We start from the raw sequence: 17,929 nt of genomic DNA on the forward strand, positions 1-17,929 counted from the left end.
GCAGACTAGTAACCTGCAGGGGCCTAAATAAAATTAAAAGTGGAAGCAGAACGGGCTGCATAGACAGAGTTTTTCTGAAAGATAAACAGCATCAGCAAGCTAAATGGATTTCAAGCACAGCTTTAATTGTTTTTCAAAGGAATCAGCAAAGGGCACCCTTGCTGGAACAAGCTCTGAAGTATAATCAGGAAGATTTCAAGTGTACAGTAGTTTTGAAGATAATCAGGCATTTCAGTGCTTGGAGATACTGTAGCAAGTAATTAACAAAACCTTTTTATGTCAGTGTTGATAGTCCTGTGGTCTGGAGTCAATTACAATACCTGCTCTGTGTGCTCCTGCACGATGAACTTCATCCTCCTCATTAAAATGGACATGCACACTGATTTCCAAACCTAAGCAACTGTCCCTGCAGCACACTTGATCAGAAGAAGAAGTTCTTGTCAATACATATTGTGGGAAACACTCCCCTCCTTCTCTTCCTTCCTCTTCCCCTCTCCGCCCAACCATCCCAACAGCCTGTGACAGATTAGCAACATTTCTGAGTGGATATTACTGTAATTGCTGCAGAATCCCGTGGACCTGGTATAATGGAAGTTATTTGGGTCACCAAATCTTCGTTTCCTAATTATAGGAATGAAAAGAAAAATAAAATATATAATGTGAAACCATTCCCTTATTCTGGCGTTTTTGCTTTTAGAAACCCGGGATGACCCACTCGTTCCCATCCGTTTTGGGTGCGCTCCGTTTTAACCTTGAAGTCAGAGCTCTCTTTCCTCTCTCCCCCATCAGCCCCTCTTACAAGGGAGCGGAGGGACCCTCCTGCTCCCAAACCCTCCTCCCGGGGAATTAACCGCTCGCCCTTCCCTTGGGGAGCGGAGACGACTGGGACGAAGGAGGACTTCGCCGCCGCGCTCCCCAGCACGACTTGGCCACCCACCCACCCCGGACGGGCGGGGGGTCCCAGCCCCGGCGGCCGCGGCCGCGCTCCGCCGCGGGGCAGCCGGGAGGGGAGCGCGGGGCGGAGCGCGGGGCCGCGGGCGGAGCGGAGGGGTGGGGAGGGGGGGAGCGGCGGGGACCGGCGCCTGTTGCCCCGAGAGAGTTAACGGTGCGGGTAAAGTCGCCGCTCCTCCGCCCGCGCTGGGCGCCTGGCAACCGGGGTGCCGCGCATGTAGGGCCGCCGGGGGCTGCCGCCGCCGCCGCCCCCCCGCCGGGCCCCGCGTCCCCCTCCCCGCCCCGGACAAGGCGTTTAACGTGCTCAGGCGTGAAGTATGGCATGCAAAGATGGTTTCTGCCAAGGATCCAGCCATCGCCATGTCCTCGGGTCTCTCCATCGCCCTCCTGCACTGCCTGTGCCTGGCGACGTGGTGAGTAGCCCCGGCGGCGGCGGGGGGCCCGGGGCGGCCGGTCCCGGTGCCGGTGCCCCCGCGGGCTCCCGGCGGCTCCGCTCACCCGTTCCCTCTTTGCCTCGTAGCCTCACCGGGCCGCCGGGGCAGAGCAAAAAAGAGGAGAAATTGTGGCCGGAGAATTTCACCAGCATCCTGAACAGCCTCCTGGATGGCTATGACAACAGGCTGCGACCGGGATTCGGGGGTACGGTGGCGGCGCGGTGCGGGCGGGGGAGGGGGGGGGTGGTCGCCGTTCGTACCGACCCATTACCGACTGACACCCCTCACCCCGCCCCGCCGCGTCCCCGGCCCGGGGTCCGAGCCCTCCGGGGAGGGAAGGGCCGGCAGCGCCTGGCCCCGAGAGCTCTGGGGGGGCTGAGGAGCCCCGGCCGTGGGGGGGCTCAGCCCCCGCGCTGCTGTTCTGCCCACAGCCCGGCCTCGGGCTGCCGCTCTTGCGCTGGGAAGAAAAAAAAAAGGAGCCCTGAAGCCGGTGTGCGTTGCCTTGCTGAGGGTGGAGGGACCTGTCTGACATCCAGACTCTACTGGTTCTTGGCAGTTTTTGCCCCCTAAATGCCGCGGATCGGGTCCTAGTAGAAACAAGTACACTTTTACCAGCCTGAGATGGGTTCTGTTCCACTAGTTCAGGAGCTCAGGTGCTTGAGTACACCAGTTCTTTGCCACAGTTGCTCTAATCCCAGCTTTGATTTCGAAGTAGTAGGCTGAATTGCTGTATAGGAATTAGAAGTGGAGTCGTCTCCAATTTGCCTTCACCTGTGCTCTGCGTGTGGGAATTTTGTGCCCTTTTCGTGCCCCAGGCTGTTAAAATGCAGTTTTGTGCTGCTTATGAAGCAGTCGGACTTGCTGTTCTTTATTGGTTTTGATGTTACTGTGTAGGGACTTGGAACCAAAAATCGTTAGGATCCAGACGAAGTAGAAGTTTATTTTGTAATCTGGAATGAAGGTATTAAAAATACATATTTGAAAGTTAAAAGAAAATGTAAAAAGAAATGCTACAGCCCTTCTTGTGATGCACAAAGCTGCAACGAGTGTTTTATAGGCTGCTTCCTATACAGAATTGAATGAGATCCTTGCGTAGGTTTATGTTGCGGTATACTTTCTTCCTCCTCTGAAAGTACCTTCTTCATATGTGTGATCCATCTACACTGACACATATGCCAACACGTTCCCCACACGCCACGTACGGTGCTCACATGCATGATTGTGATTGTTAAAGGACAACGCCTGGCATCGTTGAGCGCTCCTTTATTGTTTTGAGTGTATGGAATAAATGAGGCCTTCTGTAAGTTAGCTTACACATTAAGTGAGAAGGGAGCTAAATTTGTTAGCACCCAGAGGAATCATTGGGAACTGGTGGCCTTTTGCAATTTAGTCTCTGCAGAGAGGTTACAGACACTTCTGCACACGTACAAGAGATGTGCTATGTTTGGCATCATTTTAGGTTGAATGCCAACTAATTAGTCATCTAGCAAAGATGCTTTATGAGCATTATCAGATTTCCAAAATTAAACAGCTACTAAATATGTAATGTGACATACAGTTTATGGTTTTTCTTTTTTCTATGGATATTTCTTTTAATACAGTTGTCCTTTGCAGGCTATTTTGCAAGAGTAGATCTTTTTCACCAGTAAGTGTTACAGACTTTCAGCAAAATGCTGTCAAAGAGAAAAAGTTCTTTGTATCTCCTTGAACTTTCATAGCAGCAGTATTGAAGTAAATGATAAAGGGAGAAAAAAACCCTCAGATTTCAGCCTGGGGAGAACACTTCTTGGTGAATATTTCACAAAATGGATATTATATTGCTGTTTCTTCTTTATAACATCTAAACCACTCATCTTTGAGTTTTGAACTTCTAAGTAACACATGGGGAAAAAAATGCTTCATTTTTGAGAATGATGCCTCCCTCCCTAGCTCCTTACGGCAAAAGTTACGTTCACCTGATTTGACAGGAACAGCTTTTAGAAAAAAACAAACCAAAAGCAACCAAAGAAAGAAATTTCTGCAATTGGTCAGATTTGATTTTTTTGACATAGTTCAGACTTATAACTATGGATTAGTTATTGAAATATACACTGTCCAAATCAAGTGTCCCCTATATTTACATTTATTTTTGCTGATAAATCTTTATGACAAATGTGACTTGCATCATGGAAGTGGGTCACTCACTAGTTTATAGTATAGCAAACAAAATGTCAGAGGGGATGTGAATATTTAGAGATGGAAAGTATAGTGTGCTTTGGTAACGTTAAACTGTGTCACTTTCTGTTGAACAGCAGAATATTTATTTTTGTTTTATTCTTGAAGCTGATTCACCATCTAGTTTTCACGTGGCTCGAAATGAAATGAAGGTTTTATTTTAAGAACAAAAGGCTGCACAGAGGTCTGACTGATGCTGATTTTAAACTTCAAATTGATGAAAACATTTCTAATTCTGGTGCAAATGATGTTTAAAATCAGACTTGGGGAGGTAGCCAAATTCTGAATTTTGCTGGCATCTTCCAGAGTTGCTACAAATAACAATTCATGAAGATTTTTTGCATGCAGAGCAAAGTAGAAAATGTTAGATTTTGGAGGTTTCCTGAAACTGGGTCCAAATTCTCCATGCTATCATTAATTAGCACAATTTTTGGTACTTATGGAGGCAAGTTAAATTGCCTGAGCATGCTTACAAATGTGGACATGGTTTCTCAGGAGGGTATTGAACCTCAGTGGAGGATATGGAAGCTTGTTTTGGTACTTATTTAGCAGCATGGTGCGTGTTGAGGATCAATAGAAAAATGAAGTTCCGCATGTCATTTGGTTGACACCTTGCATTACAAATTCACTTTATTAAATAGATTTAAAAAATGTAAAAAGTTGCTGTCATTTACTAAGCACTGTGGGGTTTGGTAGTCTAATAAAAAAAAAAGACAGAAAGGTTTATGGGAGAGGTTATTAAAGACCATTTAAGTGAATGTTCACATTGAGGTTGGGGGGAGGTAATCTAAAAAAGCAAGAGAGAACCAAAGAGATTTCACCTAGAAATTTAATGAAACAAAGCAGAATGGGCAGTTTCATGTAAGGGAAGAAAAAAATCAAACCACAAGTGCTGTCAGGAAGATTTTAAATGCAGAAGAGTTTTGCATTTCAGTGGAGGGAAGGTATTTAAGCACTAACGAATAAAGTAATGCTGTATGATGTTTGAAAATAGTGTAGCGGAAATGAAGTCAATTCCATTCCCTGCACTGTATCCTCCATTTTATCATTATCCTGAATTTCAGATGCAATTTGTAATGCATGGGGATTTCCTAGTCAAAAACACTTTATGATTGAACAGGTCATAAGAACAGGGAGTTTACAGGTGCCACCTGTAATTGCCACCATTAGCTGCTGGAAAACTTCAAGAGTGTTACCACAGCGCTGTTTTGATTTATCTGGAAAGCTTCGAAGCAAAAGCATTTCTAGTTATACCTTGACTCCAGTTTTCATCTGCTTTTTAAACATTTTCTGTATGACACAAAGGAAAATTCTATATAGAAAGTTGCAAAACCTGGATTATCTCTGAAAATCCCCTAGTTACCTTTCTACTGGTGATTAGTTTCAAAGTGACAGTAGAAATCCAGATGACTTTTTGAAAGGAGCGTTACTTGCTTGACGTAAAAGACCTGGGTCTGATTTGCCATTTTAAACACGTGCATGGTTTCAGACTTTACCTGAGGAACTCTTGACATAAGCAAGGACCCGATTCAAACCTGTATTGGATTATAACCATAGAAAAAGTAACAGTTGTCTTTGAAACTTTCATGATATGGTAACTCATCACACTTTGGGAAGTAAGAAGAAATGGGGGGACTGAAGCTGGTGAGGACTGCGTCACTGCGTGCTGCCGTGTATCTGCTCATTTTAATGAATTTTTCTGTTAAGGTGTTGTCTAAAAGGCATACCTGTCTCTAGCGTCTTGCTTTTCATGGCCGGGTTTATGGCCAAAAACCAAAGAAGGAAGGTGGTGTGTGACTTGCCTCCTGCCCAAGGCTGTTAGGTTACCTGTGAAACTCACTGATATTAGCTCTAAACGGGCTGGCAGTATTGCCCACAGCATGTTCCTGGCTCGTGGTGCTGGTGTTGCCCATCAACCAGTGAAAGCTGGAGCGCAGGCTCGTCTTGGGTTCTGTTATTTATGTGAGGTGGAGTCTGGCATGAGCTGCAAGTCTCACCATCAGCTAGCGAAATGGTGATAGCTCTGTGTCTTTCTGTTTGGAAGTTCCCACTTATAATGGTTCATGAGTAAAAGGAACAGGACCATGATCATTAATTTTCTTTTTTCTTTCCTTCCTCTTTTCATACTCTTTTTCATGATCTCGCACCTGTGAAAATGCAGCTGAGTACTTGGTGGAATTAAATGTGTTGGCTGTTGTCTCCCGTAAGAAGGATAGGAGAGAGCTTCTCTGCCCCTTTTAGGCTATGTGATGTTCAGCTGATGAACAGCATTTCTGAAGAGTTTCATTTCCTGTCAACGCAGGAGGAGTGACTTCAGTCAGAAAATAAACACAGAATACATTTGAAGAGCAAAGACAATTTTCTGTTTTTCAGAGAACAGAAAAATATCTGTGATTATCTGCTCTTGTTAGAAACTCACATGTACCTTCAAGGTTCCATTGCTCAGCATAATAGATGTAGTTATTTATTTTTTAGATTGCAAATGGACTTAAGTGAGCACTGTAAAGTGAAGCTGATCCTTTTTTTTTCCAGGCAGTTGTCCAGTCTTCCTCAGCTGGTGAGAGTAGATGACTCAAAGGCTTGACAGGATATGGTGTTAGATACCTGTAGTTGACTGCTTTGAATTTGGCTGAGGTTAGTACTGCTTGAAGTAATTACCATCTGTCTATTGTTCAGTGACCTGCATAAAATTAGCTGATATTCTTAGTCCAGTTCTTAGTAGGCAGGTGTCCACATCATGAAAACTGGCACTAGTATCAAGCTTGTTGGCTGGCTCAGCAGAGATTATTTGCTGATCAACAGGCAAAAAACCAGAGTGATCTCCTCCTTTCTGGAGGTATATTTTTCCCTTTTCAGAGTCCAGACATGCTGATGAACGTATGTAGAGACAAAGGTTATCGCGTGCTGCTGCATTTGTTGTATTTGTCTTTTGGCTGAGAATGTAGCCCATGTTTAAATTCCACATGCATTTTTTAAAAATGCTCTATCTAGCTATTCTGGCTTCCTAACAGAAATCTTCCATATAGCAGGTGTCCTCTGCTGTTCTTTCTGATAGAATGAAACAAGAGAACATGTTTCATGTGACGGTTCCTTTTTTTGTTGGCGTGTTTGTTTTTGTTTTTCTTTTTAGTTAAAAGATATCAACCCTATTCAGGTAGCAAGAATTTGGAAAGAGAAGGCACCAAATCTTTCACATGTAGTTATATTTAAAAAAAAAAAAATCTGTAGCAACTTTTTTTTTTTAGATGTAGGTGTAGGAACTGATGTAATATAATTTCATGTAGTTTATGTATCCTGGGACTGATCTCATAATAGCAGCAATAGCTGCACTTAGCATTTAAATTGTACTTTGTATGTTGAAACCTTTGTACAGACTTGTTGGCTAATGTTCCCAATTGGTTGCAGGACTCTTAAAGGGAAAATTTGCAATATACAGAAAGGCTGTGCAGGATTTGACTGTTTACATACAGTGGAGATCTCTGCAGTGACAGTTGCCTATGGAGACGCAGGGATAATGGAGCCCAAAGTCTTTCGCTGGGAGCTGTGCTGCAGTTCAAACCATATGTTGGCATAAAATGCATGGGAGAGCTGTCTTATGTTCCTCTTCACAAGGTTAGGGCCTGGCATCACTTCTTCAGCCCACATCTAAATCTCTATCTAACACTGAACTATTCTGGCTTTTTGCAGGGGTTGCTTTTAATCCTGCCTGAGCTTCTTTAAAGCATATTATCTTGCAAGCAGTGATTCAGACTTAACTGTTCCCACTGCAGTGTGTAGGACTCTCCTTCTATTTCATTGACATAAAAATACACACCAGTATGTTATAAATAGTTCTTCAGCGTTCCTGAAGATTTATGGTAGATAGGTGCTTTCTGAACATCCATTGAGGGATAAGCCCAAATGGTCATATTTAAAGTTAATTGGCCTTCTTACAACTTGCTGCATTTTATTGTCAGTAATAGGGTGTTAAGGATTCTAATAGGATCTTCTGCTTGCAGAGCCTGAGTCGATTAAGCGGTGCAACACGTTCATTTCGGAGGGCTGCTTAAATCACCAGTAAAAGTAGGTTAGGTGACTACAGATCACCTCCTCGTTGACAGGAATTCCCATGACTAACAATAGTGTTTTTTGGGTTTTTTTTAAAAGCATGACTCACTATTTGTACCCCCACTATTGTTACCAGCTGGAGTTATGTTTTCTTCTAGAACAAGAAGACTAAGGGATAGGTTTTGGTGTTGCCATAGATACTCCTGGGTTGACATTAAGTACTGGGATGTACTAGAAAATCCAAGGTTTGGCCCTAACAGTTGTGAACTGACAATGTAGATCGAAGACGTGGAGCATGACAGGGCTGCAAGTGGAGAAAAAGCATTAGGGACATCAGAAATTCATAGAATGGTTTGGGTTGGAAGGGACCTTAAAGATCATCTAGTTCCAAGCCCCCTGCCATGGGCAGGGATGCCTTCCACTAGACCAGGTTGCCTTGAAGCCCCATCCAACATGACCTTGAACACTTCCAGGGATGGGACATCCACAACTTCTCTGGGCAACCTGTTCCAGTGCCTCACCACCCTCATAGTGAAGAATTTCTTCCTTATATCTAATCTAAATCTGCCTTCTTTCAGTTTAAAGCCATTACCCCTTGTCCTATCACTACATGCCCTTATAAAAAGTCCCACTCCAGCTTTCTTGCAGGCCCCCTGTAAGTACTGGAAGGCTGCAGTAAGGTCTGCCTGGAGCCTTCTCTTCTCCAGGCTGAACAACCCCAACTCTCTCAGCCTGTCCTCATAGGGGAGGTGCTCCAGCCCTCTGATCGTCTTCGTGGCCCTCCTCTGGACCCTCTCCAGGTCCATGTCCTTCTTACATTGGGGGCTCCAGAGCTGGACACAGGACTCCAGGTGGGGTCTCACCAGAGCAGAGTAGAGAGGCAGAGTCACCTCCCTTGACCTGCTGGCCACACTGCTTTTGATGCAGCCCAGGGTACGGTTGGATTTCTGGGCTGCAAGTGCACATTGCCTGGTCACGTTGAGCTTCTCATCAACCAATATCCCCAAGCCCTTCTCCTCAGGGCTGCTTTTAATCCATTCTCCGCCCAGCCTGTATTTGTGCTTGGGATTGCCCCAGCCCATGTGCAGGACCTTGCACTTGGCCTTGTTGAACTTCATGAGGTTTGCATGGGTGCACATCTCAAGCCTGTGAAGGTCCCTCTAGATGGCATGCCTTTCCTCCAGCATGTCGACTGCACCACACAGCTTGGTGTCATGGGCAAACTTGCTGAGGGTGCACTCAATCCTGCTGTCCATGTTACCAACAAAGATGTTAAACAGCGCTGGTCCCTATAACAACCCTTGAGGATCACCACTCGTCACTGGTCTCCACTTGGACATCGAGCTGTTGACCTCAACTCTTTGAGTGCAGTCATCCAGCCAATTCCTTATCCCCAAGTGGTCCATCCATCAAATCCACATCTCTTCAATTTAGAGATGAGGGTGTTGTGTGGGACAGTGTCAAATGCTTTGCACAAGTCCAGGTAGATCACATCACTTGCTCTTCCCTTATCCATCAACGCTGTAACCCCATTGTAGAAGGCTGCCAAATTTGTCAGGCATGATTTGTCCTTAATGAGGCCATGTTGGCTGTCACCAGTCATCTCCTTATTTTTACATGTGACACATCATAGTTTGCAGGAGGATCCGCTCCATGATCTTGCTGGGCACAGAGGTGAGACTGACTGGCCTGTAGTTCCCCGAGTCTTCCTTTTTTCCTTTTTTAAAAATGGGCGTTATATTTCCCTTTTTCCAGTCGGTGGGACTTCAGCTTCACTGTCCCTTGCTGCTGTCTTCACTCCTAGCAAACATTTCAATGTTTGACTGAGGCTTTAGATGCAAAGCAAAGATTTGCACATCAGTACTAGCTGGATAACTGTTATGATGCCTAAAATATTTCTAGATCCTATTCGTCTGCCATTTTATAGTGGCCTCAAATGTGATTTTAACATTTGTCACTGTACTGCCATCATGCCAGGCAAGCAACCAAAAATAAACTTTAATTTCAGCCTTATTTTGTGGCTTCGTTATTGTCTGAGAGTTGCTGCTTCGTTCTCTCTCATGGGTCCTACTAATAAATAAAGATTTGAGAGCAGAATAGCAGTTACTGAAGAGTGAACTCCAGCATAGTTTTAGTCCTGGGCTGTTGCTGTAGGATTTCTAATAACATTAAATCGTAGGCTTGCTGATTTGGAGATTAGCTGCTTGGTCTTAGCTCTCCCCTTCTTTCTGAGAAACTCCAAAAAATAAACTTGCAAAAAATCTCTGAACATCTATTGCCCATGAAGCTGTAATCATTTAATAAAACAAAAGAAATCAATGCCTGAGGAGAAGCAGCTCATGCCTGTGGGAAAAATCTGTCCCTTTGCATAATTTGATATGATTACAAAATTACAGTGTTCTGAGAGCTAAAGAGAAGATACCACCAGAGGAAAGCAGTTAAAGGTTTGCAATTTTTTTTCAGAATATTTCTATTTAGCTTCTTAGAACTAAAAACCAAAAGAGTTCCTGAAAGGGATTCAGGAACTCATTGCAACATTGAGTATTCTCTTACTATTAACAGAGACTAATTCCTGCATTTTCTTATTAGAGCTAAGTGAGAAAATTACTTTTTCATTTCTATAGAACTTTGATTTCAGAAACAATTTATGTCCAGGTGAAATAAATATTTTTATGTAGATAAATTATAGTTTTGTGATTATGGGAGGTCAGATACGATTCGATCTCTTCTATTTCTATGTACAAGTGTGATTGGGCTTTTCTCCCCTATATTCTAAAGCTGCAGATGAATGTCTTCATGTTCAGTATCTTGACAGCTCCAGTAAGACCTTTACAATCTTTTGGAGCTCTTCTGCTCTCCAGGAATAATTATATTCAGGAAATGTCATTAGACAACGTTGTCAGTAAAATGAGTGGTTTAACCACTCACGGACTTCCCTGACCTGATGAACACTTTGTTATTTGGGAGCAGCTTCCATTTGGCACGTTTAGAGAGCAACCCATTGCAAAATAAACAGCACGGTATGAAAGTGTGTTATCTGGAACTTGGGAGCTTCTTCTTAAAACTTCTTCAAGACAGACATACCAAACTGACCAGGGACCGCTGAGCTACCAACTGTTGTAGGGTGAATTTTCTTTAGATTTTATCTCAAAAAAAGTCCTTCTGTGAAACTCTTGATTTCCAGCAAAGTTGTGTTTTTGACATTTAGCGAAAAAATTCTTAGCTGTTCTTCTCCACATAACTTTCAAACTGTTTAGTGAAATAGTTTTACATGGTTTTCTTTTACTTTTTGTTCACAGTCTGACACTTGTTCTAGGTGCAAGAAGTCTAGGTTCCCTGTTTTCCAGTTCCTTACTTCTTTTTCTCCTTTAACGTTTGATTCAAAGTGACATCTGTGAACAGTGATTTTTAAAATATTTTTCTCTTTGCAAGAGGGACATATTCTTCTGCTGCTAACAGTCTTAAGTCTTTCAGCCTTTCATTTTTAGGTTGCAAATACTATGATAAAGGCTGAATTAACAAATTTGAGCCACTTATCCTCTTTAGAAATTTGAGTTGTAGGGGTTTACAAACTGTGGTTGTGAATTTGTAGATCATACTTTTTTTCAAACAGATACTTGGTGGTCCTTGGTAAGACCATCAGTAGATTTTTTTTTAATTTATGATGTGAGTTAATTACCTGAATTAAACCATTAGCTAATGCTTTGATCACAAAATCATCATCATAACTGGTGATGATTAGCAGCTTTCTAGCCTTTTACACTGAGAGCAGACCTAAATGACAGTGAAATTAGTGCATGTGTTCTTTGGTTTAAGGGAAACTGTAAAGTGTACTGTAGAGCAAATGCCCATCTGAAATTTCAAGGTGTTTTGTCCTGTAGTAAAGGAAATGATACATTAAAACAAAACTGTTTTCTCAGACGGTTGCTATGTGGTACCCAGCTGTGAGAGTACAAGACCTCTGCTTGGTGCACTGTTTTGAACAGTGTCCTAAGTATCACTAGTTCTCTCAAGACAGGCTTTGTTGTAGCTTCTGGACCTAGGTTCAGACACTCAAAAATGCTTAGCTATACAATTTTTATTCTGATTGTTATTATTGAAGCACTTAACTGCATCCATATCCTGAGATGCACTTCTTGATACTGCAGTACTAAATCACCTGGTGCATGGCATGCTAATATCCGTAGTCCAGTTATTGCCAGTAGGATGGAATGTTAGTAAGAAATGCCTTGGGGAATGTGGATTTCCTGAATCTGGCGCTTGTTGTTAATTAGCATGGTGTTTACAGTGAGCCTTTTAATTTTTTGGCATCTGTTTTCTTATCTGTTGAATCAACGTTGGTTTTCTGAATCGGGATTTGCATGGAAAGGCTGCTTTTGATTTACTTATGTGGTAAAGGTAATTGAGCAGTGCCTGTTATTAGACTTATCTGAAATGACCTGTGTTTGCATTTTGCTCTTGCTTGTCCGCAGAACCCCCAAAGCGATAACTGTTCACATGCCAGGACCATGGGAATTGTTGACCTGCAAAATTCAAATGTTCTTGTTCACTTCCTTTTCATACATTAGGTCCTGTTACTGAAGTCAAAACAGACATATATGTCACCAGTTTTGGACCTGTTTCTGATGTAGAAATGGTATGTATATCTGGGATTAAAATGCCGTTTCCTGGTTCTGAGAAACCATTAGCTTCAGTAAGGAGTGGATGCTTCATCTGTACTGTTCTGCCAATCATGCAAAGTAGACAAGAGTAGTAACAGCTTAATTTACAGGTTATAATTAGATACATCAGGCCTGATTCTGGTCACACGTTCACTGGTTTTTGGCTGGATTAAGGAATTATCTTCATAAGATTTAAAACAGACTTTCACGGTGTAGAGACAGAATCAGGCCTTGTGGGGAGTGTCTAAGTCAGTCTGCTGTGGGGAAAAAACTTCTAATACCTTTGAAATTGCCTTTTCTTTCTGGAACTTGCGTTATTCTCAGGTGAATAATAATGACATAATTTCACAAATACTTGTTGACGTTTTCATTTCAGATGAATGCCCTTTGCTATCTTTGTGCCCCTTTTAGCATCACTTTCAGCGAATGTTTGACTGATACGAGTTTTCATAAGTGTCTGCAGAAACTGAACATCAAAGTGACGTGCATGAAATAGTCACAGAAGAGAAACATTACATTTGCACGTACTGTTATTTGTGCCTGAACTGCATCTGCATTCATTTGAGGTCAAATCCAGCATAACTCTCATCAATTTCTGTAATCTAGTAGTATACCCTTAAATCACACAATAATTTACCTTTTTATAAAATATCCAAGAAATCACATGGAAGTAACGCAGCCATAGGTGCTGAACTGAACTGCTTTAAGGGAAAGGCAGTTTCAACTTTCTTCCCATACAGTGCTGTCGTGCACTTTGTGGTGTACCTCATTTGTTTCTACCATGTGGAAAGCTATGTGGTAGCAAGATTTTTTTTTCAAGGGCTAAATTCACGACAGCAGTCTCATGTTGAAATGCATCTCACCCTTCAATGGCTGTCATGTTCAGTGTGATGCTGTTCAGTGTGACAAGGGGGCACACAAGAATCTGGTCCCGAGGAAATCCAGTAATGTGTGCGTCAAGTCTAAAATGAGGTCTCTATGGCATCTCTCAGGTTTCATTGAAGCTTTTGACACGGTGGCACATGGGAAATTATTAGTTATATCGGAGAAGGCAGGAGTGAGAACATGGACTGACGGTAGGTAAGGAACTGGCAAAAGGAGAGTTTACAGGAGGTGTTTCGCCTTTCATCATTAGGGGTTAGTTAGGATCCAGGGACCCAGGAATTGTTTTTGGAATAATTTTTAGTTAGTGTATCCATTAGCGACCCAATGTAATCTGGATGTGGCTGGACTCATAAAACTCGCCGAAACAGCAAAGTGTGACACAGCTCAGTACAGGGGATAATCAGAATGTCTTTTTAGATCCGGGTTACTTTGGTACCCCGTGTAATGAAAAGGGGTATTCTTATATTCTTACGCTATAAAATCTGTTGCGTAGAATCTAATAACAAAAACCGCTACTTATGAGCTATGTAGTCACCAGCAAGAAACGGCACTAGAAAAGAGACTTTTCATAGATTAATTATAAACCACAGTGGAGGATGCAGCAACGGAAAAGACGACAGATAAAATTCTAAGATGCATTACACTAGTAGACATGCTTCCTTGCCCATGCGAATAGATATGGCCATATAAGTAGTTTCAATGGTAACATTATGCAGAAGAGTTTGAAATAAAGTCAGAAAACACTGTTTGGCTTAACAACAAAATCACAACTTTAATTCAGAAAGGACTTAAAGCTTTCTGTGTTACCTTTTTCAATGCCACATGATGCTTTTTTTGTGAAATGCTTTATCTTCCTGAGATGAGAAATGCATTCCTTCATTCATTCATTCACATATGATTTCTCATGATGTGCCTGTGCCTGCAGTTCTGCAGTTGTTTGCATGCTTTCTTTGGAGCATCTGAAAGGCTTTTCTGAGGAAGTTAATGGCATAGCTACATAGTTAAAAACAAATGTGTATATATGCGCATTCATCCATGTTTTGTGGGCATGACAAAAGAAATATTTAGCTTCCCTTGTTTAAAAGCTTACTTTGCATCAGTTGAAATTAAATTTTATTTCCTGACTTTAAAGTGCAAGTAATCATTTGTCCTGGTATTTTTAATTTAGCCAGCAGCAGAAAATCTATAGATATATTTTCTTTAAAAATCTGTTGACACTTATTGTCAGAGATCATTTTGTTTCCAGTTACATGCTTGACTACAAATTCAATTGCCTGTTTCCTGCAACCTAATTAGATTAATTATTCCTTAACGATTAAATATGTGTAGCAATTTATTGATATGAGTAATGTGGGAAATTAAGCTATTAAGAAGTACACAACACACTCTAATTGGTGGAAATATATTTGTGTAGTGGACTTAGCGTTTTCTTTACTACTGATTTCTTTGCTTCTAAGGGATTTCTGTTTTTTACAGGAAACACTTATACATGCAAACGTGATCTTTGTTTCTCTGCAATTTAATACAGGAGTATACAATGGATGTCTTCTTCCGTCAGACATGGGTAGACAAAAGATTAAAATATGATGGCCCTATTGAAATTTTAAGACTGAACAACTTGATGGTTTCAAAGGTGTGGACTCCTGATACTTTCTTCAGGAATGGGAAAAAGTCTGTTGCGCATAATATGACAGCCCCAAATAAACTCTTCAGAATAATGAGAAATGGCACCATCCTGTACACAATGAGGTATCTAACTTGTTTGTTCAGCTTCTTACAATTACTGTATGCAAAAAGTTATACTGCCTAGACAAAATGGCAACCAGAGACTATTTAATTTGTTCCGTTATAGGCTTACAATAAGTGCAGAGTGTCCCATGAGATTAGTGGATTTTCCCATGGATGGTCATGCTTGTCCTCTCAAATTTGGGAGTTGTAAGTTGCAATTATGAAATTTCTTGTAACTACAGAATTTAAATAGTAGAAGTAGATTTTGAACAATTACTGAACTTGCTGAATATTAGTCTCGATACACAATCCTTATGCAGACAAAACTCCTGTTAAGTTCCTTGGGAATTTTATTTAGGGTCTGAAAAATTAAACCTAGGTGGAGAATTGAAAAGTAGGCAATGATTCAGCTGTTACATTGAACCCCACTATTCTGGCCACACAGTTGCTTGAAATACATAGTTTTTCTTGGTTCTTAGGGAGGAATTGGATACTCAGTGAAGTGAGAGATTCTCTGGAGAAGACAAAGAGGGTGGGATCCATCTCACCTTCCAAGAGCCAGGTAAAAGGCACCTAGGGAAGCAGGTTATTTGACTTTCTCTACAGTCAGTGGAGGCACATTGACATCCTAAGTTAGATGTGCAGGTTGCGAGTAAAGATCTGATCTTTAGTTGTATTTGTCTATCTCCTGTCTCCTGGCCTATAACGGGAGTCTGCATGGCAAGTTTAGTCTAGATAAATAATTTTTAGACTGGTGAGAAGAATCTTAGTGCAGGTTCCTTTTCTGCTTTGAAATTAGATGTACATTTTTGGATAATCTCCAAACTTTGGCTAAAAGGAACATTTTGGGACATACTGCATAACAACCAAGGGAGATAGTTATGATTCCCTGATTTGAATCTGTGGCAGAGACCTCCAAGACCACCTGGGGACGGTTGGTGCACTCCATTAACTGTCTTGTCACTTTTCTAAGCCTCCTCAATCACTGACTTCTCTGCTTTACACTCAAATGTAGTCCGTGGCTGGACATTAACCTGTTTTCCTTGAACCCAGAGCTCTGAAGTTAGAAATGGCTGGAAGCTACTCATAGTCTTTCCTTAGCGTAAATTTAGCTTATACAGCTGGGTAGTCAACCAAAAGGGGGATGGTAAAGACACTGCTCTGATAAGGTTTTTCATCCCTATTGCATTGAGACTGGAGACCAGATGCTGCTAGAATTGGTTTTGGTATCAGCTCTACGATAAGGGAGCTTCAGTAATGGGAGTTTCTCCACATATTTCTTCAGGCAGAGTCACCAACCAGCAGAAATTGCACTTGATGCTAATCTAATACTTTCCTCAGTGAAACTTGAAATAAGATGTAGCCATTTCAAATGCAAGACTGATTGAATTTATGTTTAACAGGAGTTTGGGCTGTGTAGGGATTGAGTGCTAGCCCTAAGTTATGTCTTTTGTATTAAATGTAAAATGTTTCTTTGTGTGTACTTATTTTTGGGCTATTGTGAAATTTTTACTGACCTCTGGTTTCTGGCAAATATTTTAAACACAAGTTTAAAATATTAGAGTTTTTAGTATATTAGTATAATCATGCTTTTCTGTAAAGAAATGTCTACAGTCTCCGAAATGTATCCTCCTTATACGTGCTCTTTTTTATATATTAGTATATTTTAATGATAAAATTTTAGATAGATATTTCTAAGCTAATTTAAAGAGATACTTTATACGCCCAATAAGGGCTGATCCAGAAAGAGCTTGTGTTTAGACTTCACATTCAAATGTGAAGTGAATTTGCGTGTGATGCTTGACATACGACCTTAGCTCCTATTTATTCTCCTCCGAGGGTGGCTTTTGGGGGTAACTTAACATGAAGGGTATCTTCTGAAATTGTTAGTGTGAGTCTTGCCGTTCGATTTCAGTAGGTTTGGTTTGGGCTCTTAGTAAGGTGTGAGAAGTTTCCTATTTATGCAAACTGATGCTGTGTTGTAGATGCTTATCCAAAGAGTGAAATGATTTATACCTGGACAAAAGGACCTGAGAAGTCAGTAGAAGTTCCCGAGGAGTCTTCCAGTTTAGTTCAGTATGACCTGCTTGGGCATACGGTATCCACCGAAACCATTAAATCTATTACAGGTAGGAATCTCATTAGTGAAAATCAACTTGAGGTAAAACTAATCCTGTAACATTGCCCGAGGCTTTTTTTTCTTTCCTTCCTGTAAAGTATTCTACTGAATGTCATAGGGTATATATTAAGGGCTGAGAGCATAAATCTGAATTAGGTTTCTGTCGTTCAGATTTACATTTGCAGATTCATTACAGTAGATTGCGACCTTTTTTCAGAAAGCTAGAATGAGATCATTACTCCGAGGGACAAAATGAGCATTTAATCACTGCTTAAAATGCAGTTTGAAGAGTCAAGAGGATGCCTGGGTGAGGAAGTAATTTCTCAGCACTGCATCCACATTATGTGCAAAAGACTTCCTTTGTTTGGCGGTGCAAACAGCTCAGGATAGAAGTACAGCATACAGAACGGGTTATTAAAGCCATAAAAACCCTCTAGTCAGATGTGGACAGGCACAAATGCGTTAGTCACAATAGATACTTCTGCTGATTTGTGCTGTAAGAAACAAGGCAAATGGCAACTACAGGCATCCGAAATGAGTAAAGTATCACTGATGAGCAGTGTGGTGATAAACAAGCATATTCCCAAAATATTTTTAAAATTTGGAATAATTTTCTAAGCATCAGCGAGTTTGTGTGTTGTGAGACGGTCAAAATGAAACAGATAAAGCAAATGTATTTGATGTATTGCTCTGTGGATGTTTGTCTCAAAGATAAAGCAACATTTTGCAATACACTAGAAATTTACTCTCAGCATATTGATTATTATGAGTTAACAAAATTTCCTTCCTGTCCCCAAAATGCTCATTCTGTAGTGCATTATTTAGACAGTTTTTTCAGTTTATGGTAAAACTGCAATTTTTTGGTTTACTATGAATGATGATATTTTAGA

At 41.4% G+C, this 17,929-nt stretch overlaps 1 protein-coding gene across 1 annotated transcript in view; it reads left to right on the top strand.

Annotated features, from left to right (window-relative positions):
• Nucleotides 1–1,281: 1,281 nt before the first annotated feature.
• Nucleotides 1,282–17,929, top strand: part of GABRA4 (gamma-aminobutyric acid type A receptor subunit alpha4) — a gene marked incomplete at both ends in the record, with an annotated part of 39,416 nt that continues 22,768 nt past the window's right edge. Inside the window, 6 exons of the mRNA XM_081999464.1 lie at nucleotides 1,282–1,364; nucleotides 1,472–1,590; nucleotides 12,215–12,282; nucleotides 14,721–14,941; nucleotides 15,045–15,127; nucleotides 16,906–17,049. Coding sequence (XP_081855590.1) covers nucleotides 1,282–1,364; nucleotides 1,472–1,590; nucleotides 12,215–12,282; nucleotides 14,721–14,941; nucleotides 15,045–15,127; nucleotides 16,906–17,049 — 718 coding nt within the window. The remainder of the gene's footprint in view (nucleotides 1,365–1,471; nucleotides 1,591–12,214; nucleotides 12,283–14,720; nucleotides 14,942–15,044; nucleotides 15,128–16,905; nucleotides 17,050–17,929) is intronic.

Source organism: Phaethon aethereus (genome assembly GCF_964289735.1).
Source record: "Phaethon aethereus genome assembly, chromosome: 4".
Taxonomy (NCBI): domain Eukaryota; kingdom Metazoa; phylum Chordata; class Aves; order Phaethontiformes; family Phaethontidae; genus Phaethon; species Phaethon aethereus.